This window comes from Zootoca vivipara, chromosome 6 (genome assembly GCF_965207765.1).
Source record: "Zootoca vivipara chromosome 6, rZooViv2.hap1.1, whole genome shotgun sequence".
Taxonomy (NCBI): domain Eukaryota; kingdom Metazoa; phylum Chordata; class Lepidosauria; order Squamata; family Lacertidae; genus Zootoca; species Zootoca vivipara.
In genome coordinates this window covers 47,066,591-47,092,923 of record NC_142589.1, presented here as the reverse complement: position 1 = coordinate 47,092,923, position 26,333 = coordinate 47,066,591, and the positions used below count along the sequence as shown (strand labels likewise).

Sequence of the window (26,333 nt, the reverse complement as noted above, 5' to 3'; positions counted from 1 at the left end):
TGGCACATTTACATTCGCCAACAAATATGTTTTTGGTTTCAAGGTTCTGAAAACTGAGGTGTGCATTAGATTTGATGGCACATTAAACTCAAGTAAATACAGTATTTATCTTCCACAAGCAGTTTACTCTAAGACAACAGCTTGACAGATTCACCACCAATTCCTCCATTTTCACACTACTGCACAACCTTTGGCATAGCAGACTAGTCTGTTCAGGTTGGTTTCCCCCAGAGGAATGTTGGGTCGTTTTGTAGTTGCCTTCTTTTGTGTTTCAGTGGTTTATTTTTCTATATTTTTTCTTGGAGGATAGAAACTTCCACACTTTTTTCATTACTTGCATAATTCTTACAGACCAAATACACTAAATTGCATCGTTATCCCACCTGCCATAACTACCTTAAAGAAACTGCTCAAAAATAAACCAAACACCTCCAGAAAACAGAATCATAAACCAGTAACTTCCCAGAAAGTTATGGAACTAACTCACCACATCACAAAAAATAGTCTGAATGCCAGCTCTCCCAGTAGGCTTCTTGGTTTGAGGCTTAAAGTTTGACAATTTGATTTAACATCAGTTCGTAAAAGCTGGCTGCAGAATCCCCAGTTCAGATATCACTTAATGACCATTTGAAATTTGCTTTATCAATGAAATATTACAGCTGGGCACCCCAACCAACCACCCCTTTTCGTATGCAAAAACAACTCCAGATACAACCTTCAAGGACCTCTCTCATTATGCGCCTGCTGCCTCAACACCACAGGAACCTCCAAGAACAAGGGAGTTCATAGCTCAATAGTAGACAATGTGTTTTTCATGTGCTGAGGTCCTAAGTTCAATCCCTGACAGTTAAGAGGATCTCATATGACAAAGCTGGGGAAAACCTCTGGCCTGAGCCACTGCCGGTCAGAGGCATCAATAGTGGACTACATGAACCAGTTCAGTATACTGTACAGCAGCCTCATATGTGCAAAATACACTATGTTCAACCCAAGTTATTTTCTATCAGCTTCACAGAACTTTCCAAACAGGATATATACAGTCTCCCTTACCAAGAGTTCAATATCTCACAACACTTTCTGGGATCTCCGGGCCCAAACAAAACATTCATTATTCTTTCCTCATTCAGGACCTGGAGAACTAACAATCTTATTCATGGTTACTCAGAAGCAAGCTTCATTCTCTGATCTATCTGTCCTTGAGCATTTGTGGGGAAGAAAACCGTTGGAGTGGGGTGGGAGAATGTCCAGAATTCCATAACAAGAGTATAAAGTTCAATGGGACTTGCTTTGAAGAAAGTGTACAAAAGACTGAAGCCACCATAAGAGTCAAATCCTATGTATAGTTACAGAGTTCAATGCTACTTAGTCCCCTGAGTGCATACAATTGTATGCATTTTTTACACTCAGAAGTGAGCCCAATTTTAGTTTGTAAGCTCCTCCAAGCAGGCACCTGTCCTGCTAGTGTTATCTAAATAAATAACAATTACTCACTAGTGAAATGTGTGTAGCATTTACAGCAGACATATGGCTGAATCCTATGTGTGCTTACCTTGAATCATGTCCCACTAGGTCTAACAAGATCTATTCCCATGTAGGCTTATTTTGGACTGCCCCAAGCATATATTTAAGTCACTGAATTGAACCAAATAGACATGCAGCTTGATCCTACGCATACTGATCCTGAAGCAGATTTGACCATGTTTATTTACTTATTTAGTACATATACTGTATAGTAAATCCAATGGGTTCCAATAGGATTCACTATCAAATAATCTCGAATAAATTTATTCCTTCAAGAGTTCCTCACTCACGACCTCATGGTCCAATTCTACGCACATCAATCCTGTCACTGGGGTCAATGTCACTTTCTTCAAAGTAACTTAACATACACTTGCGCAGAATCAAGTCAGTGGAACCAAAAGGGGCTTACTCGCTCCTCCATGCGTCCACAATATATACACATCAGCCACGCCCTGTGACCCCGGATCCTACTCACGCCGACCCTGTGACCACTGGGCCTTACTCCTGAGTAACCTTACACTCGTCTACTCGGAGAAGTTTGTTATCAGGCTTCAAAGTTCCGCCAGAATACTATGGGGGGCTTCTGTTACAGCAGCCTAAAGAGACTAACCCTGACAAATTAAACGTGCACTGAATCGTAGGACCACCATCACACACAAACCCCTCACCAACCCTAAGGCCAGCGCGACTGGGGTAGGGAAATCAAGGGCTGCAGCCAACCAAGACCTGCTCGGAGTAGTCCCAACGAAATAAAAGGGCGTGACTAATTCAGGTCCGTTAATTACAACTGCTCTGCTCCGAGTAGGACTTGGTGACAATCTTCTCCCCCTACCCCGCCGCACCTCCCCAAAGCCCCGTCGAGTCCAAAGTGGCTGGAAGGAGTTGCAAAGCTGCCGCCTCCCACCCCCCCTCCCACCCCCCGGCAGAGCGAGAGTGCAGCAGGCGAGCCAGCCTGGTCCGCGAGACGCACCTGCTGAGGCGGCGGCAGGCCCAAGCGGCTGTGGCAGTGGCGTCGTCGACGGCGGCCCCGGGCCCGGCTGCTGCCCGTCCTCCCCAAAGATGAGCCTGAAGTCAAACTCGTCGTTGGCGCCGCCGCAGTTTGCCGCAGTCATCGGGGGGCGGGTGGGGAGCCCAGACCCCGCCGCCGCGCCGGGCTTCGTTGGGCTGGGCTGAGGCGAGGACAGGGGGCTGGGGGCGAGGGGGGGACGAGGAGGGGGGGAAGGGAGACAGGGCGGGTGGGCTGCGGTGGCCCCCGTCAGGGCCGCCTCATAGTACTGCGTAGGAGAGGAGGAGGAGGAAGAAGAAGGGGAGGAGGCGGCAGAAGCAGCGCTCCGGGAGGCGAAAAAGCGGCTTCTCCTTCCACGGTCTGGCAGCGGTGGCGGCAACAGCGACTCCGCGTCCTCGCAGCTCCTGAACTCCCGCCTGTCACTCACAAGTGCCGGAGGGGGGGAGGGGAGGGGAAAGGCGACTAGGAGCCGCTGCGGAGGCCACGCCTCCTGGGTCTCCGCGCGCCGGGCCACGCCCACTCCCCTCACGCGGCACCTCCGCCATCGCGCCACGCCCATTTCGAGCCCTCCGCTCGCTTATTGGTTGGCGAAAGAAAAAAAGAGAAGAGTTTTCAGGGGCGCTAACAGTGCGGGCTTATTGGGTTTTTTCTTTTCTTTTTACATCTTCCTTTGATTGATTAGTATATCCTATTGGTTATTTGGGATTGTGTTCTCAAAATTTAAGAAACATTTATTTAAAAACAACAGTATATGCAAACACAGAGGTAGAGCCTCTTGGCTACAATGGGGCTCACCAAATTAGGATTGCAGACATGTTCTCGAAGCTACCAACATGAGTCTGACCAAACTGCGGGAGGCAGTGGAAGACAGGAGTGCCTGGCGTTCTCTGGTCCATGGGGTCACAAAGAGTCGGAAACGACTAAATAACAACAACAACCTGGGAATAAATCCATTTAATTTTTTAGGATTAAATCTAGGTTGCACAATCTTAAATGAACATAAATTTCAGCAGATGTATGAAATGTAATGCTCTGTTGTAGTTATATTGGATTGCATCCAACTTTAGCCATGCTCAAAGTAGTCCCATTGAAATTGATGGACACGACTATCATAGGTTCGTTCATTTCAAAACTTACGGAAGTTGAATGCAGGGGGGGTGGAGTTGTAAACAGTGAGGTCAGAGGGGAAATGGAATGCAAAAGTATGGATAGTGGCAATTCAATTAGAGTTAGAATGTATGCAAAATAATCACAGCAACGAGGCTTTACAATTGCATTGATGAACGACAAAATAAACATGCGCGCTAAAGCATTCGCAGTAGGGAATAAAACTATTGTTTCTCTTTTGTAGACCCAAATGAAATTGCAGAGCCACACAAACAGCTTGATTACCCGCACAGAGCACTATCTTTCAGTTACAGGTCCAGAACTCTTTTTCACCCAGATCCTTGCATTAGCAGCACCACTGATCCCACTATGCATATCTACTCAAAACTAAACAGCAAGGCCGAATGTTGGTCAACAACAAAAGATTCCACAATTGGGCAATGCCTTTATTAAGACTTACTAAAATGACACGTTATCATGAGCAAGCTTTGGACTGCTCCGGACCTCTACATCAGCCTGACAGGGTGTGTTAGGCTGACAGAGAGTGACTGAGGCAATCTGAGCAACATGCCTAAGTAAGGATTTGAACCCTGGTCTTCCATACCCCAGTCTTAAACTCTAACCATTGTACACATTGTTTCTTTGTTTACTCAGAATTACACTTGATGTATTCAACGGTTTTTGTGAATTTAGGATTGCAATTTGACAGTCACATCCCATTGTATGTTTTGGAACTTTTCTAAGCATTTGGGCTTTGTCATGCTGGCCACATGATCTGGAAGCTGTATGCCGGCTCCCTCGGTCAATAACGCGAGATGAGCGCCGCGACCCTAGAGTCGGTCAAGACTGGACCTAATGGTCAGGGGTCCCTTTACCTTTTTACAGTGACATACAATCAATTAAAAGAAGATTGTGTGCCCGCTTACGGGAAGGGACCATCTAAAAAGCATGGGGATAGAAATGTAAATGAAAAGGACTATTTGGGGAGGCGGGAAATGCGCTTTAAATTTACTGTACAGTATAGAATTTAACATAAAACCTGCTATAAATAACTTCTCTACTGTACTTCATAGCTGCCAAGTTTTCCCTTTTCTCGCGAGGAAGCCTATTCAGCATAAGGGAAAATCCCTTTAAAAAAGGGATAACTTGGCAGCTATGCTGTACTTTGAGCGCAGAATGGAGAGGAACAGAGGCATGATGATCACCGCAAAGCAATGCAACCTCTTAAGAAAACTGTTTTTTTGTTTTAGAGTTGCTGTTTGTCTGCCGTTTTACATTGATTCCTATGTACTTCCACAGCTCTTGTCCCTCATCAAGACGATTCGAACCGCAATAAGAAGCCGGAAGTGTCTTTGTCAACCACAGGGACTGGGCCCTTAAAGAGAAGTTCACTCCACCCGCCAGCTCTGTCCGCTGCCCTAGCTTTACAGGCACGCGCGGGCCCCGCCTCCTTTTTACGTCACGCCCTCGTCGCAGCCTGTCTCTCACAGCCGTTGCTTTTTAGCTTAGCCACACCCGACAGCCTCTCCTTCCGCCCTTCGGGAAAGACTTTTGTCCCCTGGGCACCTCCCTCGCCCTTCTCTCGTCCAGCTTTCCCTACGCAAGCTAAAGCAGTTTGCCCGATGACGTAAAAAAACAGCCAGAAGATTTTCGCCTCGTGACTAGAAACCAGTAGGAATTGTGGGTTCAGCTGTTTTGGTGGACTACGGTTCCCATCATCCCTACTGGTCGCGCCGCGGTCACTGAGCCTGACGGGAGGTGTGGTCCAACAACGCCTGGTTTGAAGAGACCTTCTGACTTTGCCCTTTTGGGGAGCGAACTCGCTTGTTTTGTGAATGCAGCGCTAGAGGCTGTCCCCGGGCACACCAGATTGTTTATGCCCGTTTAGTTAGATTCTGAGGTCATATGACGCAAGCCAAGCCTCGATGGGAAAAGATGAAGGTGCTTCCGAGTATATAGAGAGTGCCTTTTCTGAGCTCCTGCTGACAGCACTGGCCTAATCCTATTTTCCAAGAAGTAAGTCCGACTGAGTTTAGTGTTATTACTCTCTCTTAAAAAAAAAAATACCTGGAACAACTCATCAGGATCACCACATCATATTATTTATTTAAAAGTATTCTAATAGCTCTTCATAAAAAATTACAGGGTGGTTGGAAAGTGAATAAAATAAAGTGTGAATAAAATTAAAAAAACATATGAAGTCACAAATAAACATAACAAAACACAGCAAGACAAAACAACCCCAGCCCCCGAAAACTTGAAAACATCCCAAAAACCTCCTATAAACTAAAAGGTCTGTCCTTTCCGCTGTGAACTCTGCCATCAAGTAATTCCTCAGTACACATTTGGCGCCTTCTTCCTCCCCATGCCATCAAAGAACGTGTATTTGGACCATGAACTGCCCAGAGCACCCTGCAGGTCAATAAGTTGCAGCCACACTTGGAATGTACTTGTGTACAATTCTGGTTGCTTTTTGATTAAGAGGTAAGGGGAAACATGTCAGAAGTGCAAAACATTGTGCAGGGTGTAGAGAAAGTAATATTAGAACCCAATGAGGCCATCAGGTGGAGGTGAATGTGGGACAGTTCAGGACAGACAAAGGGAAGTAGAGTACTTCATAATTTAGGGTGAAGGCATTATGACACTGACTTTTATTTTCAATACCTTTCCTACTGCTCCCTAACATGGAATTTACCCTTTTTTTAATTCACTGGACTGATTAGATGGACCATTGGTATGATTCTGCAGATCTTCCTTTTTGTTCTAAAATTGGATTATTATTTTTAGTTGGCATCCGCCCTCAGACACCTTCCTTAGCTCACCTGCAGCTGTACAAATAAAGCTATTCTCTCTTTCTGTCCTCCCTGCCCCCCCCTTTCACTCTTGTGTCTCAAGGGACCTGCTGCAGATCACCAGATGGGGACTTTACGTTTTTTCGAAGCACTTGGATTATTTTAAGTGCTAAACAAATTACTGTAGAAAGAAGGAGTGTGCCTGAGCCAATGAGGCAAAAACACAAGTGATAATGGCAGCAGGGAGGGGGAGGGGGGGAGTACTGCTTGAAAGAGAAGCTTAATCAAGCATCCTTTTCTTAAGATCTCAGAGGTGGGGGGGGAGACACAGATTACTTAGTGATGCCATCAGAGTAGGGACTTTGACACAGATGTTCAGCAAAATGAGCAGAAGGGTTCCCAAATGCAGCCAGGCTGGCTTAACATGTTTTAAACTTTAAGAAGAGGCACTCTTTGAAGTGGGGAGGAAGATGCTACATAGTATTCTACAAGCTAAACTCAAAAGAAGCCCCACAAAAGGTGGGTTGGATTGGGGGGCTGGTTTTGCCTGTCTGCTTTGAAAGGGGCTTCTCTTGAACAGCAGGATGCTTGTAAAATACCAGCAACTCTCAGTCTCTCTACCAGCACCCCATGAGGAAGGGAGTGCATTGTTCCAATGCCTTTCTTTCTGCCCAGGTGAAAGAAGGAGGGAGGGAGGAAGAAGCCAAGATTTTACAAGACTTCTGCTCAAGAGAAGCAAATGAATACGCTCCCTATTGTCTCTTTCAGTGCCTTTTGAGGATCATTCTTTTTCAACAAGCTTTTATGTGGAGAGTTCCCTCCCAGTCTTGTATCTATTTGAAATTGTTCTTATTGTTGACATTGTTATTGTTAAATCACTTTAGGAGGTTTAATAGGAAGTGATTCATAAATTGAATGGAAAAAATAAATCTTAAAAGGTATGTGTGTTTGTAAGATCGTTAACTCCAGAGTCTAGAATTATTATTGCAATGTTGAACATCTTCCAGTAAGAGGGGGAAATTGCAGTTGTGTTACTGTAGCTGGGACCTTTCATTTATTTCTCTATTTTTACTATTTGAAGTTGACTTGCACTTCTCATTGAGGAATTTCTTAATACAGTGACATCCTCAAGGCAACTTTTGACTGTTATGCCAGATGAAATAAGAGCCCCAACTGTCTCTGCCTGCCAACAAGCAATTTCAAAAGGATGATTCCAAAATCCATGGACAGGCAATACCTTTATTAGGTCCACCTAAACTGTCACAAAATACTTAATGAGTGAGTTTTTGAGTTCTTCAGAACACCTCAGCAGGCTGGATGTTAAGCAAAGTGAGGGAGGGGGAGAAAAGCTGGTTTGATATTGAATCCACAAAGCCTGCATGTAGTAGAGGTGTATATCAACTCTGTTTGCAGCCTGAATTATGAGGCAAAATGGGCTGATTTGGGTGAGGGGCATCTCAAGTCAGAAACAGAAACGCCCTAAAGTTTCAGCTTGCGCTGTGGATTCTAAAGGTAAAGGTAAAGGTACCCCTGACCCTTAGGTCCAGTAGCGGACGACTCTGGGGTTGTGTGCTCATCACGCTCTATAGGCCGAGGGAGCCTGCGTTTGTCCTCAGACAGCTTCCAGGTCATGTGGCCAGCATGACTAAGCTGCTTCTGGCAAACCAGAGCAGTGCACGGAAACGCCATTTCCCTTCCTGCCGAAGTGGTACCTATTTATCTACTTGCACTTGACATACTTTCAAACTGCTAGGTTGGCAGGAGCTGGGACCGAACAACGGGAGCTCACCCCTTCGCAGGGATTCGAACCGCCAACCTTCTGATCAGCAAGCCCTAGGCTCTGTGGTTTAGACCACAGCACCAGCTGCGTCCCCCTCTGTGGATTCTAGTGCCCCCAAATTCTGCATTCTGCCATTCCAAGTAAAGCAATTGCTGCATTTTTTAAAAGGTGAAATCAAGCCGACTAGAGAAGCATTCTGAGCTGCAGTGGACAGAGTGTGTGGAATATTTTGTTTTAACAAGCAAGTCTAGGTTTTGATTGCAGTGAATAATTTTCTCAGGGAACTCCAATGACAGTGATATGGGTGAGGTTGAAGTAAATAAAAACATTTGTTTTCCATATGTTAATTCTTCTGCAAGCTTTGCATGAGAAAGCAGAGTGTTTAGAAGAGTGGTGGACTATTGGTGTTCTTCCTGATTGCTTTTTGCTTCCTTACAAACAATTACAATTAATACTTTAGTTCATTTGTTTTCATTTTATTTCTTCTCTCTTCTGCCCCACCCCAGGTTTCTGTTCATTTGCTTCTTGTTGGTTTGCAAACCTGTAGGAGAGATCAATATACTGTAGTGCCGTTCCATTTTCTTTCTCCCACAGTTCAGTTCCAGGGTTTTCATATAATTTATTTGTTCTTTATCCATACCCATTTCTGTTTTCAAATAAATGCCTACTTTAATTGCTTGTTTTTCATTTCATTGCCTTGTTGCTTATGTTTGTGCAAACTTCTCTTAAGCCACATCTATACTATGGTATATATTTAAAGCAGTGTCATACTACTTTAAATAGCCATGGTTTTCCCCCAAAGAATCCTGGGAATGATAGTTTGTTAAGGGTCTGAGAGTTGTTAGGAAATTCCTATTCCCTTAACAAAGGGAATTTCTAAAGTTCCCAGGGAAGAAGGCTTTAGTTTCATTTTGCTTGTTTGAAGTTTTATCCTCCTTTTTTTGGTTTTCATAGAATCATAGAATTTTATACCATAGTTGGAAAGAACCCTGAGGGTCAGGGGACTTGTGATTTATTTATGTTGAATTCTTGTTGTCTACATTTATTTTAATATTTTTTATTAAAGCCTGGTACATTTTCCCACTCAGCTAAGCCTGCTTGTCCCTTAAGTAAGGCCCTAGTTGTTTTGTTGTTCACTGTCAGCCTATTATTATCCACTTATCCATGGGCACCTCCCTCATGCCATCAGTTTTCAGACTAATTGCCCATAAAACACAAGGAGTGGTTATGTGATTTCTATTGTAGTCACCTCAAAATGGCAAAGTCTATCCTTACAGAAAAACCACTGCATGTTTTATTCTGAAGGCAGGCAGGTCTAATCCCTTCAGAAAGGGGAACATGTCTGCAAATAGCATCCAATACTGGATAAAAAGTATCTAAACACACCCACCCCATAGAAATGTTCCCTGCACAAACATCTCACAGCCTTAATCCACTCTGGAGGGGCTCTTTTGCCTACAAATTTCATCCATTTCTGGGAAAGGGGGAAATTATAGCCATTTTTAGATTCTTTCATAATAGTTGCTTTCTTTTATGTACTGTAATGCATTTTTGTATGCAATTTTCAATACTTTATGCATTGTATGCACACTTTATGTGCGCTTTTTGTGCTTCACTAAAGAAGTGTTACTGCAAAATTCAGAGAAGGGAACATTTTGAACAATGGGTTTGTTTCAATTTTTGTATTGTTTTGGAACGTGCAAATTAGGTAGGTTTGCCTTTAAATGCAAACAAATTTCTCCCACACCCCTGGTTGCAGCTGTGAGTTTCATTAGTCCCTTGGTGTGACATGATTACATAGAGATTTTCATTTGAGTGCTACCTGAAATTTATTTCTAACCCTACTCTAATCTAAAGGTGCAACTGATGCCAACTGCAATTTTAGATTATCTTTTTCAAAAAATCTCTCATGATTTTAGTCTCTGCCCTTGCAGCAGTACATAGTTCTATAGAGGACATGCCACATTATTTTATTGCAGTTTTCGGCAGTTCATACAAATTTTTCAGATCCAGCTGGGAAAGCTAATTGGTCTGAATGGCAGAAAATTGATTTTTCTGCCAGGCTCTTATAATCAAGAGATCCTATTAGCAGTGACTGAATTCACCATGGCAGGCCTCTAAAGTGAGAGCCTATTTTCTCTTCTCAGCAGTATGATAAATAAGTAGATTTTGTTGCTACAGTGAACATTTTCTTTTGTTGCAATCATTTCTGTTTTTTTCATTATTGTTCTCTGATGTAACTCTTGGCTGAAACAGTACAGACTGTTGGTGAGTTTTATGCTCACTTAATAATCTAAGGCACTATCTTGTTCTTTTCACTGCCATTGCTATTGGGGTGGAAGATGTTAACATCAAAAAAGTCCTCCAGTGTCCATCTGTATTAGAAGATGAGTGATAATACCCCAGTACTTTGACTAATTTATTTCCTGATACGCTTATTTCAGTACTGTAGTTACTCTTGAGTAATCATGCTTATATTCAGGGTCAGGCTGGTTTCATTTTAAGAGATGTTTTAAAATGTAAGAAAATAGCACTAAAATGAAATACAGGATGGTCTTTAGTAGTGTGAACAGCTGTCCCTGTGATTTACCGTACTGTGGTCCTCATTGTGTGGACTTGGGCGGGGGCAGGGTGGGCTTTCTAAACCATGCACAGTATTTTAGCATAAGAAAATTACTGCCATAGCCATCTTTTTATATTAATCTAAAAACTGTTCACTGCACTTAGAAAAATAATATTAAATAAATTCCATATTATTGTTAGAATGATCTTGTTCTTTTTTTAAGGGGACAGGTTTATTGCTCAGGAAAGTGATTGGGCTCGAAAGAGAAGCAAAAGTGTAAATATCACATTGTTGATTCCCAACTGTGTAATGTGATATGAACTGTAAGAACAGCTGCCATATCATTTAACAGCAAAAGAACCAGATTAATTAAAATATAGCTGTTTCAATTTGCTGAATGTGATGATCTGTATATGCAGCAATGAGGTGATTACAGCTAGGCTGAAGTTGATGCTATTAGAAACAGTCTCACAGTAATCTGACTTAATTTAGTTTTCTCCCCACCCTGTAGTTTAAAACTACTATAGCCTGACTGTCACTTAGAAAGGACAGGATGAGTAACCCATCCTCTTCCTCCCCTCTCCACATCCCGTTTCAGGCCAGTTGTGATTTTTCCTCATGATCATCTATGTCCAGCTCAATATTTTAGTTTGGTTCAGTTTTAACAAGAGTTTATTGGAAGAGGAACAAGCCTTCTGCTTCCACAGCCCCACCTAGTCTCACCTCAACTCTGGCATCTTAATGCAGTATGCCCAGGATTCATTAAACCACAGTTTTCTGCTATGTCCAAATTAGGAGAGTGCAGTTTAAGCACTAGCTAGATCCCTGATTGGCAAACCATGGTTTGTAATCCTGGGTTATAGTCGGAACTTAAACCCACAATTTCCCATTTTGCATATGTTGTAGGGCTGGCCCAAGTTGTTTGGCCACTAGAGATGCCACATCCCCTCATCTTACTCCTTGTACAGAAGCCAACTGAATCTGTAGCTGAATCTTACTTCAGCACTAATGATGAGAGGGTACACTACACTTCAGTGTACAATGATGGTAGTAGACTAGCTTAGGGGCTGCAGAGCACAAGACATGTATCCTGTTTTCCCTATTTTAAGACGTAGTCATAAAATAAGCCATAGCAGGATTTTTAAGCACTCAAGGAATATAAGCCATACCCCAAAAATAAGACATAGTGATAGGCGCAGCAGCAATGCCGGCCGTGGCAGCAGGAGGAGAAAAAAATAAGACACCCCCTGAAAATAAGCCATAGTGTGTGTGTTTTTTAGGAAAAATAAATATAAGACGGTGTCTTATTTTCAGAGAAACACGGTAGTTCATGCAGCTCTGTTCTCCAACACCTCACTCGATCTCCCCACCCTACTCCCCAGGCACCTGCTGCCTAAGGCAGCTGATTCACTCTGCCTAATGATAAGGCTGACCCTGAGATACTGGTGTGATGAACTCTAACAACATTGTTTTAAGCCATGAGAGATGAGAGAGCCTAAGCCAGGCATCCCCAAACTTCGGCCCTCCAGATGTTTTGGACTACAATTCCCATCATCCCTGACCACTGGTCCTTTTAGCTAGGGATCATAGGAGTTGTAGGCCAAAACATCTGGAGGGCCACAGTTTGGGGATGCCTGGCCTAAGCACTTGATTGCTCTCTCTCTTAGGAGAGAACCTAAGCCCTAAGCACTGAATTGAGGTAGTGGGCTTTTACCCCACTCTTTTGCTGAAAGTGCTCCCCAAGTAGCTTACAAAGATTGTAAGACAGTCCCTGCCCTCAGGCTTACAACTGAAAAGACATGACAGGAGAGGAAAGGAGAATGAGGAAGGAGGGAAAAGCAAGCTGGGGGGGGGTCTGAAAGTGAAAGCTCTTAAACCAACCAGCTGGAGTGGAAACAGTTCAGGTGGTCTGAATGGAATAGTACCACTAAGTGACAATTGAGTGTCAAATATTCAGCAAATAGCCTTGCTGAATATCTCCCCTGCTCTGCAGTCTGATAGAATTGGTGCTGTTAGTTAACAATTTAAATTGGCCAATGCAACTAGGTTGTGGATGTCTCAGACAAAAAGCCCTTTTGCTTCAACTGGAGAGTGGCTGTTTTCAGCCTGTGTTGTTGCTACTTAAAAATGGAAAGTGTAATGCTGGTGGTCAACAAAAGAGGTTTAAAGACTGTCTCAGGGCAAATCTTTAAAAAGGTAGTATAAACACTGACAACTGGGAAACATTGGCCTGCGAGCGCTCCAGTTGTAGAACAGCCTTTACCAAAGGTGTCATGGGCTTTGAAGACACTCGAACTCAGGACACAAGGGAGAAACGTGCTAAGAGGAAGGCACGCATGGCAAATCCACACCATGATCAACTCCCTCCTGGAAACCAATGTCCCCACTGTGGAAGGATGTGTGGATCCAGAATTGGCCTCCACAGTCACTTATGGACTCATTGTTACAACCAGGTTTATGGAAGACAATCTTACTCGGATACGAGTGATCGCCGAGGAAGAAGAAGAAGAAGTGTTGTTGTCTTGATGAGGTATAAACAAAAGTAACAGATGCTCTTGTGAATATAAACATGACATTGGATTCCAATTCCTATCAGTCCCAGGCAGCATGGCTAGTGATCAGATATGATGAGAGTTGTAATTCAGCAACATATAGAGGGCACCACATTGGCTACCCGTGACTTATGGCATGCTGCCTCTTCTTCCACCCATTTTGATATGATATACTGTACAGTAGAGTTTAGCTCTTGCTAATCTCCCAACCACCCCGTGACATCTGAACTGGCCCCCCTCTCCATTTGATCCAGACTTTGCCACATTGGATCTATCACACATTCCAGAGGCAATATGTGGTGTGCAGTAAAGACTGCAGCAGTTCTCCCAGTGCCAGGACTCTGATGTCAGTACAGGAAAATCCCTCCTGTTCTTTAGTGAATATCAACGAAGTTGTGTTTACCTGGGATGCATAGACTGGTAGCTACTCAAAAGCAATGCTGGGTGTGTCCTCAGCTTCAGATTAGAGTTCCATTATCTGCAGGAAAGCTAGGCTCAACATTTAGCACTACTTTCCCCTCAGGTGTGTGAGAAATTATTATTACTCTTTCCAACAGTCTCTTACTCCAAAGGAAATGCCTGGTTGGCACAGGTGTGGCTTTGCTTGACAATAGAATCTCACCTGAAGCACTAAGGAGGCCTCCGGTTTCAGTCTGGAAATGTCAGAATGGCAGCTTTGCCAATGGAAACCCAGCCAAAGCAGGCTCTTTGTGGGAAACATGGCCTGGGGTAATTAAGCTTCGACAACTCCTTCTGAAGAGCAGGCAAAGTAGAGCAAGAAACAAACGAAAGGCACAATCCAGCAGCCAGGAAAACCCAATTGAAATGAACAGGAAACTTACTGGTGAATTAGGCCCTCAAAGGCTAAGTAGGCAAAGACTGGGAAGCAAGCCTCTTGCCTCAGGGGCCAAATGTGGCCCCTCCAGGTCTCTCTATCTGGCCCTCAGAACTCTTCCCAGACTGTGTCCCCTCTCCCCAGGCTGTGCTGCTTCATTCCCTGAGTGTTTCTGCCAGGCAGGAATGTGCCCTCGAACTCTCATAATGTTTCTTGCTTGTCTTGATGGAGGATGGAGAGAGAGGTATCTGAGTAAGTGTAGAAGCAAGAATACTGTATAAAGATTTTAAAAATCACATTTGTTTCTCTGCGCACTCTGCCTGCCCACCACTGGCATGTGGCCCTCAGTTCCCACCCCAGAAGTATTCCAAGAGTATATAATAACCTTACAGCGCAATCCCATACCTGTATATTCAGCCAGAAGCAAATTCTACTGAGTTGAGGGGAAGGCTTGCTTCTGAGCAGACATGACTAGGGTTGTACTGTTAGAGTTTTGGGAAGGGGGAACCTGTGAACCTTCAGATGCTGTTGGACTCCAACTCCTGCCAGCCTCAGCCAGCATGGCCAATGCTCCGGGTTGATGGGAGCTAGAATTCAGCAATGCCTCTGAAAGGCTGCAGGTTCCCCATCCCTGCTTAGGAGAGTCGGCCTTCCTTCCTGTTGCATAACATGGGTGCTGCCATTGAAAGCCAACCCCCCACCCTCTGGTGATAGCCAGCATCACTCCATTTGGTGGAGGCACTCAGAACAGGGCCTCTGAAGAGGATCCCAGGGTTCAGTTAGGTACACAATACATATGTGACAAGGTATTATGGGAAGCCTAAACTGAAAAGTGTTACAGTTTAGGTTGATATAACCTGATGACATATACACTAGTCCAATTATATATTTTGACCACCTTATGCAGCATCTATGCTCACATGCCATAACCCATAACTCCTGCCCTTACCCAAATGAAGATGACCTTGTTTTCTCCATCTTCCTTGGCCCAGACAGGATCCGGGTTGATGCACATCTCTTCAGATGAGACAGGCTGTTATCAGTGACTTCTGATGCAACAGTTAGTCAAGGAGCCAAAGAAGACAACTCGCTCTCTCCTCAAGGAAGCTCACAACTTCAACAAGGGCACTCATTCAAGCCGGGCCAGCAGCCTGCCTCTCTGATCTATTATGCATTCCCACTCAAAATATTGACTGTTACAAATGAATAACTTATATAAGAAATATATCAATAAATCCAAGGTTATATACCTAAACTTACTGGTAACCAATGGGTATAACTAATCTGCTTGGTCTCTTAAGGTCAGTCAACCCAATATTTGTCCTTTTGATTTCAGAGCTGTGCACAGAACATCTGAAGAAAGCGTGTGATAGCAGCTTTCGGGGGCTCAGAGTTTTTCTAGCATCAAAGCAACATTTTAAAAAGATGCTGGTGAAATTCACATACACACACACACACACACACACACACACTTTTATTAATTTTAACAATAAGCAAAATCATTACATTAAAGAAAAAGAAATAAAATGAAACATTTAAAATAACTGTGTATACACTTAGTATTAAATCTACATTGTGGGATTACTTGAATCCCCCAACTTCCCTCCACTCCCTCCCCTGGTTCCTTTATATTATCTTCATTTATGCATGTCAATAAAGTCTTTATCTCTACTTACCTCCAAATTTAAACATTATCCATAACATTACAAGTGTTTTTAAAATCCTGCCAATGTATTCAGTTCCTTACAGTGCTTTTGTAAATATGCAAGAAACATTTCCCATTCTTTTTTATATTTGTTATCATCTTGATTTCTAAGTTTCCCAGTTACTTTTCCGCATATTCCATTAACTGAATTTGCCAATGGTCCTTAGTGGTGACTAGCAATATTCGAGTGGCCGTTGTTGCGTACATAATCAGGTTCTTGTACTCTTTAGGTAGATCAGTTCCTGTAAGCTTCTGGTTTTTAAACAAAGGTTATTTTTAACATTTTTTTCAATTCGTTATATATCATTTCCCAGAATTTTTTTGATAACCTTATATTGCTACCACATATGATAAAACGTACCTTCTGCTTGTTTACATTTCCAACACTTATTTTCCCTTGTTTTGTACATTTTTGCCAATTTAACCGGTGTTAAATACCACCTATACATCATTTTCATATAATTCTCTTTAAATAAGGTACCGGCCGTAAATTTTATATCATAGTCTTTCCCAGTCTGCCATTTGAATATTAAGTCCCACGTCTATTGCCCACTTTATCATAACACACTTGACCTGAACATCCTTAGTTTCCCATTCCAACAATATACATTTTTTATAATAATTTATTATCATTTTCTATTTCTCTCTGGAAATTTGAAAATTCATAGGTGAATCCTTTCTTTTTATCATTTTTAAATACTTCATTTAACTGAAAATATTGTAACCAATCTGTTATCTTCCCTTTTATTTCTTGAAATTCCTTCGATTTTAATTGCTTATCAATTTCTGTTAACAGCTCTCTATATGCTGCCCAATTAGTTGTGAAATTCAGCATTCAAGGGAGTTCAGCAAAGAAGGTCATGAGTGACTTTTATTTAATGCGCGACATCTGGTTGTTTTAATAATTCCCTTGGCTAATTGCCAGTGCAACGGTGAAACATGAAACTCCTGGCACAAGTAAATAATGCTAACTTGGAGAGAGGGAGAGAGGGTAAAGTATACAGCACTGAAGGTTTGCCTCAACAGCTGGCTCCACTCAAGAATTAAAATCTTTACTGTTAGTTGAACCATTTGTTTTTTTAAAAAAATGGGATTTCATAGTCATAATTTTTATTTTTATTTTAAAGAGTTCAGATGAGATGTGAGAAGATGCTGTCAAATGCAGACTCTCCAGAGTGTCTCAGCTATTGACTTCACCTTTTCTTAAAAATATATATACTAAATTTCTGATCAATGGGACATTTGTCCTACAGCAATAATGGCTACCCACAAGGTGAGCCCGGATGAAAATATATCCCACATAAACCTCAGAGAGGCCATGGAGTCTCTTATAAGCACTTTTTATGGCCTTCCCTAGGAAGTTTAACAGCTCCTCAGAAGTTGTGGGGGTAAGATTAGCCTACTTGAGTCCTGTTACCTCCCCCCACTCTCTCTCACACACAACTTGGTACATTTCTGATATGAAACAAACACTGCCTTTCTTTATTGTTGGGTTAGCAGTCTACCGCACAAAGCAGACATTACTTCATAAAGTTCTCTGCTGTTTTATATTTCTGAGATTATTAAGGGGCAGACAAAAATATACAGGGTCTGGCTCTGTGTACAGGTCAATTTGAGAACCAAGGGGCCTAATGATTGAGGCCCGGATTTTAATATCTCCTTTGGCTACTTCACAAACAAAAGTTCCAACCAAGAAACTGAGGTAAAAAAAAATTAAGGGAGAAACGAAACGAAACGGGATAGAAAATAGGGTTGCCATATGTCCTCTTTTTCCAGGACACATCCCCCCCCCTCCCCGTGGCCAGCCATAGTTAAAAGTAGAAGTGGGCAAATGAAAATTATTAATGAAGATAGTTCCTGCTCCCCCTTTAATCAAATGATATCTAAATGAAAAATATCTACCTGTGATAAAAAAAATTAGATCATTGCAGTGCCTTTCATCAACTGAACTGTTCTCTGCAATCTTAACAATTGCAGCTCTTTATTCTGGTGCCAGCCGAGAAGTTTGCATAAGGTGAAGATAAAACAGTGGAGACCTTGAAAGGGTCAAAGGGGGGGGGGACAAGGAAGCAAAACTCAGTCATATCTAGAAAGTATAAAGTAACAAGAGATAAGTGGCTTAAGATCCAATAATGAAAGATATTATACTGAAGTAGGGCCTAAGTTATGAGGATATCATAGGGTGGTATCCAATGAAACCATACTCAGAGTAAACACATTAAAATCCATGGAGTCTGTTATTTCAATGGGACTACTCAGAGTAAACCTAATTTTAGATCTCACCAATTGGGTGTATATAGAAATACATAAGGACCAGGACTTGCCATGGGTACTTTCTCCTGCATCTGAAGCTTATCTTACCCTCTCCTTTGCAATACATTTGACAAGTGTACTGGGCATTAAATTGAACCTTGGTTTGCCCTGTCTTGGTCATCCCAACATGCTTGAGGCATGCTGTCCACATCTGATTTTATTTTTATTTTTGGAGTACTCCAAGTACATTTAGCCCCGCCTTAGAAGAAGAAGATTATGATGATGATGACAACGATGTTGAAACAGAGTACCGGGTACATAGCCCCCAGAGAGGGGTGGGGTTAGTGATCTCACCTATTTCTAGCCAATCAGTACTGTGCACAGCCTGTCTTCCTATAAATTCATTAGTATTATTTAGTCGACCAATACAAAATATTTATAGGTGACTTACTCTCCCCAGATAACATCCGTCACTGGTCCTCCTTCACCCCCCAAATGGTTTTGCCTGATTGGCATGTGCCCTTGAGCTCTGCTAATGCCCCTTGATTGACTGGATAGACAATATAGGAGTGTGTGTGTGTGTGTGTGTGTGTGTAAAACTAGCATACAACATAAAGATATATTTACAATCATTGCTCCACCCACTTTTGCCTTTGGCCCTGCCCAGCGTTGGCATATGCCCCTTGGAAGGTTGCTCAGAAGGGAATTTCGCTGCCTCTAGCCTAACCTACCCCACAGGGTTATTGTGAGGATAAAATGATTATGGCATAATTATTTTTGCCTCCCAATGCCAAAGCAGGTAGTCGCTCTTCAAAAGGCATGTGTGTATGTAGCTGATTCTCTCCTTCACATACAGCTATATCCGTGTGTGTGTGTGTGTGTGTGTGTGTGTGTGTGTGTGTGTGTGTTGAGATCCAGCCGCCGTCTTCCTTTTTATGATCACACCCAGGCCATGGTACCTGTGGAAACCTCTTCCCTTCTTCATTTTTTTGTACCTTTTGATCAAAGCGTCCTATTTGATCCTGCTTAGCTGACGTGAGTCAAGGGCAGCAAGCGCTTGTTCTAAAAAGGAAGCCAGCAGAACTGTATGTACCCACGAATTCCGCCAAGGCAATGGCATCGAGTGGTTCTCGTCTCTGACATGCTTCTGCTTGGCAAAAAATGCCGGAGACAGCAACAGCTGCCTTGCTCTCCTGCAGACTCTAATCCACCAGGTTTACACAGTTGTTGGAGGAAGATTAAAGGCAAAAGCCATAAAAAAAAGAAAGAAAGAAGAAGAGGGGGCACTGATTGGGGAAGCTGTTCAAGCTCCATAACAAAGGTAGGCCTATGTGCCTGCTGCTCATCGCCTCTGACTCCCATGCCAAATAAGTGCTCATAATTGAAATAGGATACGGAGGGCTGCCATATTTGTTTTGATTTGTATCTTACCACCTCTGCCACTGTGCTTTTAACGTCAGCTTTCCATGTAGAAATTCAAGCATGTTGCCTCCTCCCATTCCTTAAAGTTTCTACCCCTGTAATAATCAGTAAGTAGAATCTATAGATCATGTTCTTTTGTTTCTATGCTGGCGTTTGGCAGCAGATGAATGACCGATTGCTGACCAAACTACAGTGGTACCTCAGGTTAAGAACTTTATTCATTCTGGAGGTCCGTTCTTAACCTGAAACTGTTCTTAACCTGAGGTACCACTTTAGCTAATGGGGGCCTCCCACTGCTGCTGCGCCGCCGCTGTGTGATTTCTGTTCTCATCCTGAAGCAAAGTTCTTAACTTGGGGTACTGTTTCTGGGTTAGCGGAGTCTGTAACCTGAAGTGTCTGTAACCCGAGGTACCACTGTACTGGGAAGGTCAGTTCAATCTTATGTTAAATATCTAATGGAAGGTACAAGCACACAGTGGCAAAATTTCTGTCGGCAGCAGGGAGGCCAAGAGAACAACTCAGCACTTTAAACTGGAAGGACCATCTTTAAGGATTAACTTGAGAGTATTGTATGATATTTTTTTATGATATGTATGAGTATGATAGTTTTTAATGTTGTACTTCACAATCTGTTTTGCTCTAAGATTCTTGTGTACTGTACGTTTTATTATTTCTGGTCTATTGACTAAGAAATTGATTGATGTCGAAATGGCTGCAATGCTAAACACATTACTTACTTTTGAGTAGAGATGGGTGGATCTGTTGATTTTGGTTTGCCTCATTTTTTCCAATCTCAAGTTCAGTTTGCCACATTTCCACATCCGTTTGTAATTTTTTTAAAAAACAAAGTCTTCACAAAGATATGTCAGCATCTTAGTTTGCATTTCTCCTAATATACTCATACTTTCCTGCCATTTTGCCTAACAAGCCCTTTCCTCTATGATTGTGCATTTCCGTATGATTCTCATTAATATGTGCATTTTTATGCATTTCTTTTGGTTTGCAAAATTCAAAGAACTGCGGATTTTAAAGAATAGATGCTTACTGTTTTCTCATTGTTTTGGGGAAGTGAGAATTAGGTAGGTTTACAAAAAAATAATAATTCAAGAGCCACACTAAATTCCCCCACCATTTGTAAGAAAAAACGCACCAAAAATTATATATAGTGAATTGTGGTTACATATTTTTATGTTTTAATTTTCCGAACATAACTGAAATAATTATTTTGAAAAAGTATCAGGGGAAACAGACATGAAAACGGACATGACTGTACATCTATTACAGGTATATGCAAGTCCAGCCTGAATCTGACTGATTTCAAGGGGATAGTTAAGTACACATCCTCAAATCTCCCCGGTTGAAACCAGGGTGATTCAGAAATGCTTAACTTTGGGGGGGGGGGTCGTGCTGCCGGTTTTGACTTTTGTTTGTTTGTTTGTTTTAAAAAACCAAACTATATCAAAACACAGATTCTCAGGAAACAGAAATATCTTCTGTGCCCAGCTATATTCACTTCTGTACAATCATGATATAAATGCAGCTTTGATTGGAAGAGACCCTCAAGCTTATTCTGACACAAGGCAAGACCACCCACCCTTCAGCTGCCCCCCACACTACATCACAGATGGTTCCAAAGAATGCAGAATCCATTTACTAGCAGGAGCCAGAGCAAACTTCCACCCCACCTCCCGCTTTGGGAACTCCTGTGCTGGATTACAGAGACATCTGTGGGGATTTAATGTGAGCAAGAAAGTGCCTGCCAGGCCTTAGGCCAGAATTGTTTTGTGCATATATTTGGGGGCTTAGGCTAGGAGATAGCCCTTTGTAAGCAGAAATTTCCCAAGACATTTTTGAGGCCTGAAGGCAAAAATGCAGACTGTGCTCTCCGTGGTGATAGAAATGATTTGGCTGGGTTCTCCCCCTACCCTGCGCCATCCACACTTTAAATGTGGCTCCCAAGGCAGGCTGTCTAAGGCTGTTCCTACCGGTATGTCCAAATCAGTGCATGTCAGAAGCAGCTAAGTACAGATAGTCTGTGCTCAAAGTGAAATCACAGGACAACATGACATTTTAATTTTTAACAGTGTTTCCATTGTAATTAAAATGTTAGCTTGCCAAGTGCTTGCCAGTCTTCCAGAGGCCTTTGCCCACATTGGCTAGAGCACTGGCATGTGTGAGAGGAGTGTTTATATCCTACACTGCCATCCTATGCATGCTTGCTTGCGAATAACCCCTAACAGTGGGTCAGTAGGATTGTACTATTAATGACTGCATGCGTTAACAAACTGCCGGCACAATTTCTGCTGTCTCTAATGCTGTAGAGACTACAGTAGCTTTCTTTTTTTAAGGAGGCTTACTTTAAAAAGAAATGAAAAGCAAAAAATTAGAGAAGGGATGTAGAGCAGGGAAGAGGACTCCAGGGCCAGCTCTAGGTAGAGTCCAGGTGTTGTGGGGTGTTAGGGTGCCGGGCCGGCAGGCGGGGCGCTGCGTGGCGAAGCCGCGCAGAAGCCATGCTATGCGCTGCGAGGGCGGGGGCGCCGGAGCGATCTTTGCGCCTCAGCGCCAGGGCGCCCAACCTGCTCGAGACTGCCCTGGAGGGCTCTCTCCTCTTATACTCTCTCTCTCTCTCTCTCTCTCTCTCTCTCTCTCTCACACACACACACACACACACACACACACACAGAGAGAGAGAGAGAGAGAGAGAGAGAGAATGGGCAAATCTATCCAGTTCAATTTCTCTTGGTTTGTCATTCACTCTTAATTTCAGTTCTCCACATTGCCACATCACATCAGTTTGTATTATTATTTTTTAAAGTCCCCATGAAAATTTATCCCACTTCTGTATTCAGTTTTACCTAATATACACATTTTTGAGAAACAATTTCCCCTAGCACAATGCATTTTTGTATGCTGTTTTTACAAATATATCCATTTGGATATATGCATTTTTGTACACGTTATTTGGGTGGAGAACTGCATTGCAAATTTCAGAGACGGGGAATTTTCAACAGATGGCTGCGTTATGACTTACATATTGTTTTGGAAATTGTGGATTTGGTAGGTTTGCCTTTAAATGCAAACTGAATTGAATTTATCCCCATTCCGACCTGATGCTTACTCAGTTGTGATATTCCTGACCAAGCAGCAGCCATGAAGCCAAATGTCAGCCCAGATCAGGCCAGGTGCACAAATTTCTGGAACTGTTTCACGTTAACTCCTTGCCAGAACATCTTGCAGCCTGAGCAATGACTGACCCTAGTTGTAGGGCTGTCACCAACACTGGCCTGCATGTGTATCTTTTATTAAGTGGGTTATAACAAGCTAAATATGTTATGGGCCTGGCATTCTGCACAGTACTGAATGGAAGGGGCACACCTTCGTTCTGTATGCAAGTGGGTCAAACCACGGCCAGTCTGTTCTGACCTATAAGGAAGTCAGAATGTACCACAGCAACAGGCAGCAATAAATTATATGGCTGGTTCCTGTGCCTGAGAGCTAAACTGGGAATTCTCTCTCTCTCTCTCTCTCTCTCTCTCTCTCTCTCTCTCTCTCTCTCTCTCTCTCTCTCCATCAAGTTCTCTTTTCAGGGTTTGTGAACAAATTTTAAAAGACATTTTGTCATCTTACACTATTGATCATCAGATACATACCAATATATGGTGAATATTTTGTCTGCAAAGAGGAGACAGATCTGGCTCCAAGGTACAAGGAGCTTTCATAGAATCATAGAAATTATAGAGTGGATTCCTATACCCCAGTCAGCTCAGATCTTCCCCCAGGCCAGAGTATTCCAGCTCCCCAATCTCCTCCCACTCTTCCTCATCAATTATCCTCTCCATTATGTCTCCATGATGTTCTTGACACTCTCCTCATGGAGGTCTTCAACGCTGCAAAATTTTAAATTGATTTTGAACACTTTATTATCACTTGCCTTCATTTAAATAAGGCAATTTTATCTTAGCTATCTTAGAATGGATAGCTGCTGAGATTGTACATAGCTGCATCTGATTGATTGATTGATTGATTGATTGATTGCCAGGCATCTATATTCTGCTTTTCATCATGCAGTCCTAGGGTGGGTCCATGCAACTCAATACAAGTAAACCATGGACTAGACTACAGTAATACACCACCAGATTATGAATTAAACTGAATCAAATACATAGCTGTCAAGTATTCCCTTTTCTCGCGAGGAAGCCTGTTCAGCATAAGGGTCTCTAAGGTGCTACTGGAATGATTTATTATTTTTATTTTGACTGCGCCAGACTAACACGGCTACCTACCTGTAACCAGCATAAGGGAATTTCCCTTTAAAAAAAGGGAGAACTTGACAGCTATGATCAAACAGCAATCAGAGACAGCAGCAACTCTGTGGTGGGAGGGATATTCTGATTTTGTCCTCCACAAACAAAGGCTTATGGGGAAAAGGTGCATCTTGACCACACATCAAAATATAGTGATGAGGTGACATTTACAGATGCACCTCAGAAGGGGGGGGGGCTTTGCACTACCTGGGAGCTGCCCCAGAGGCGGCTATTCCATGCACTGCTGCCCCATGGACTTCAGAGGGTGGTGCAAATTCCAGCAGAGTCTCCCCTGCAGATAGGGTTGCCAGACTCAATAGAGGACAGGACTTCTGTGCCTTTAATTGCCCTGCTCTCTTGTGAGTCTGGAAACCTTAAAGAGAAACCAGCAGCCCCTTTGCTTGGAAATTAAACAAAGGGTCTGCTGGTTTCTCTTTAAGGCTTCCAGACTCAAAAGAGAGCAGGGCAATTAAAGGCACAGAAGTCCTGTCCTCTATTGAGTCTGGCAACCCTACCTGCAGATCTCTAGGCAAGGAAATGCAACCTGAAGTTTACAGAGAAGCCAACAACCATCTTGGTTACCTCAAGCGGCTTGCTCAAGGGTATATACTGAAGCTAAGGGGACTGTTTGCTGTCCTCCTGGGATGCCCTTTAAAGAAAACATGAGAGGGCTGATTGAAACTGGAAGAGGCACCAATACTAGAAAACAAACAAAAGCGTTTGTTGCAGAGAACAAAGGAAAGATGACTCCTAAATGATAGCCGATGGGTCTTGTGTGTATATGTGTTGTTGTGTCTTAGCAAATATTGAGAGCGTCTTTCCAGAGCAGTAAAGAGAAAAGCCTCATCAAAGGATCGTATTGGTGAGGGGAAACTGTGATACACATCAGTGGATAGATGGAAAGTATGTGTTGAAACTTCAGTGAAGAAAAGCACAATGCCTCTCGAAAGAACCTTTAAGAACTGTGTCCACACACACACGGCAATTTAAATTACAGATTTGTGAGGGTGAGGGCATCATACCACAGCAGCATACCTGTGAAAATGAAATGAAGCCAAACAAGCAGCCAGGCCTCAAATATTTTATGATAGCCAGAAAGCTCCTAGTTTAGTGTGCAACTGCAACTGGTGTTGGATATATGAGAACTGGCCTGAATTCAGAGATGCTTTTGGAGGCCTGACTGTTCATCTGAAGGAGCTGGTTTCTTGGGTGAGAAACGTTAGCCTGGAAGGCTTCTGAGAGAATGAGGCTTGTTTGTGAGATATTGCTGGCATTAGCATCTTGTTCTGATCCCAGCTGGAATATTGTGAGAACAGCCAGCTTCCCTCCTGGGGCTTCGGAGGCTGGAAGTAGAGGAGGAAGGGGGTTGGGAGATGCAGTGCTTGGGCAGCTAAAAAAAAGCAAATAAATAAAATCAGGGAAGGGATATTTTCCTCCTCTATAGCAATTTGCCAGCAGCTGTGGTGATGGTCAGAAGGAAGGAAAGTTCTTTAGACCAGAGGGCAGGCAACACCTATTTTGCTCCATTCATTTCAAAAGCAATTTAACTTCCGAAATAATGGCTAAGAACACAGGAAGAGTCCTGCTGGATAATGTTAAAAGTCCATTTAGTCCAGTATCCTGTTCTCACAGAATCCAACCAGATGCCCATTATGGGAAGTCCACAAGCAGGGCCAGAGTATAGCATGGTCTCTGCACTTGTGATTCCCAGCATTCTGGTATTCAGGGGTGCGTCGCCTCTCAACACGGGGGGGGGGGGGTAGAACACAAGATATCATGGCTGGTAGCCATTGCTAGGTTTATTCCACCATGAATTCGTCTAATTCTCTTTTAAAATCCATGCAAGTTGGTGGACATCGCTATATCTTATGTTAGCGGGATCCACAGTTTTTGCCATTTGCCGTGCCTTGAATCTTCCGCTTCATTGGATGCCCCAAGTTCTAGTATTGTGGGGAGGAGACCTCTCCCTCTTCACTTTCTCCATGCTGTGGTATCACTCTGGAGCAATGCTACATTGGGAGCAGGATTAGTGGGCCTGGTGGGGGAAACTCATTGTTAGCAGAGGCTTCGTTTGATCGTGGCTTGTTAGGTAAGCACAGGCTATAATATATCAGTTTAGCCATCACACCAGATCTGAAGTTTAAGACGCTGAAGATTGCTGAACACACACTTTGATAACTACTAATATTCAAATTTTTTCAGCTTAGGGCTTCCATTTTTGTAATTCCAGAGGTGGCACAGCTGCCATATTACTATAAGCTTATACTATATAGAAAAACACACAGGATTGCAAAGGCATGCACACACCATTCTCTAAATAATAAAGTTCTGAAGCAAGCCACAATAGCCACTTTTTCCCCCTTCACCCACAGCCCACGATGAAATCCACCCTCTTTCTGCCTTCGCTTCCCTCTCTTTAAGCCCTCCATCTCATCCTCCCCCAAATGAATGGCAATTTTGGATGATGATGATGATGATGATGATGATGACGAC

The 26,333-nt window shown here is 42.9% G+C and overlaps 1 protein-coding gene across 1 annotated transcript in view; it reads right to left on the bottom strand.

Annotated features, from left to right (window-relative positions):
• The window catches only part of NFATC3 (nuclear factor of activated T cells 3), a 56,812-nt gene extending 53,851 nt beyond the window's left edge, over positions 1-2,961 (bottom strand). The window contains exon 1 of the mRNA XM_035117883.3: positions 2,492-2,961. Coding sequence (XP_034973774.2) covers positions 2,492-2,633 — 142 coding nt within the window. The 5' untranslated portion in view covers positions 2,634-2,961. The remainder of the gene's footprint in view (positions 1-2,491) is intronic.
• Between the last annotated feature and the right edge of the window lie 23,372 nt (positions 2,962-26,333).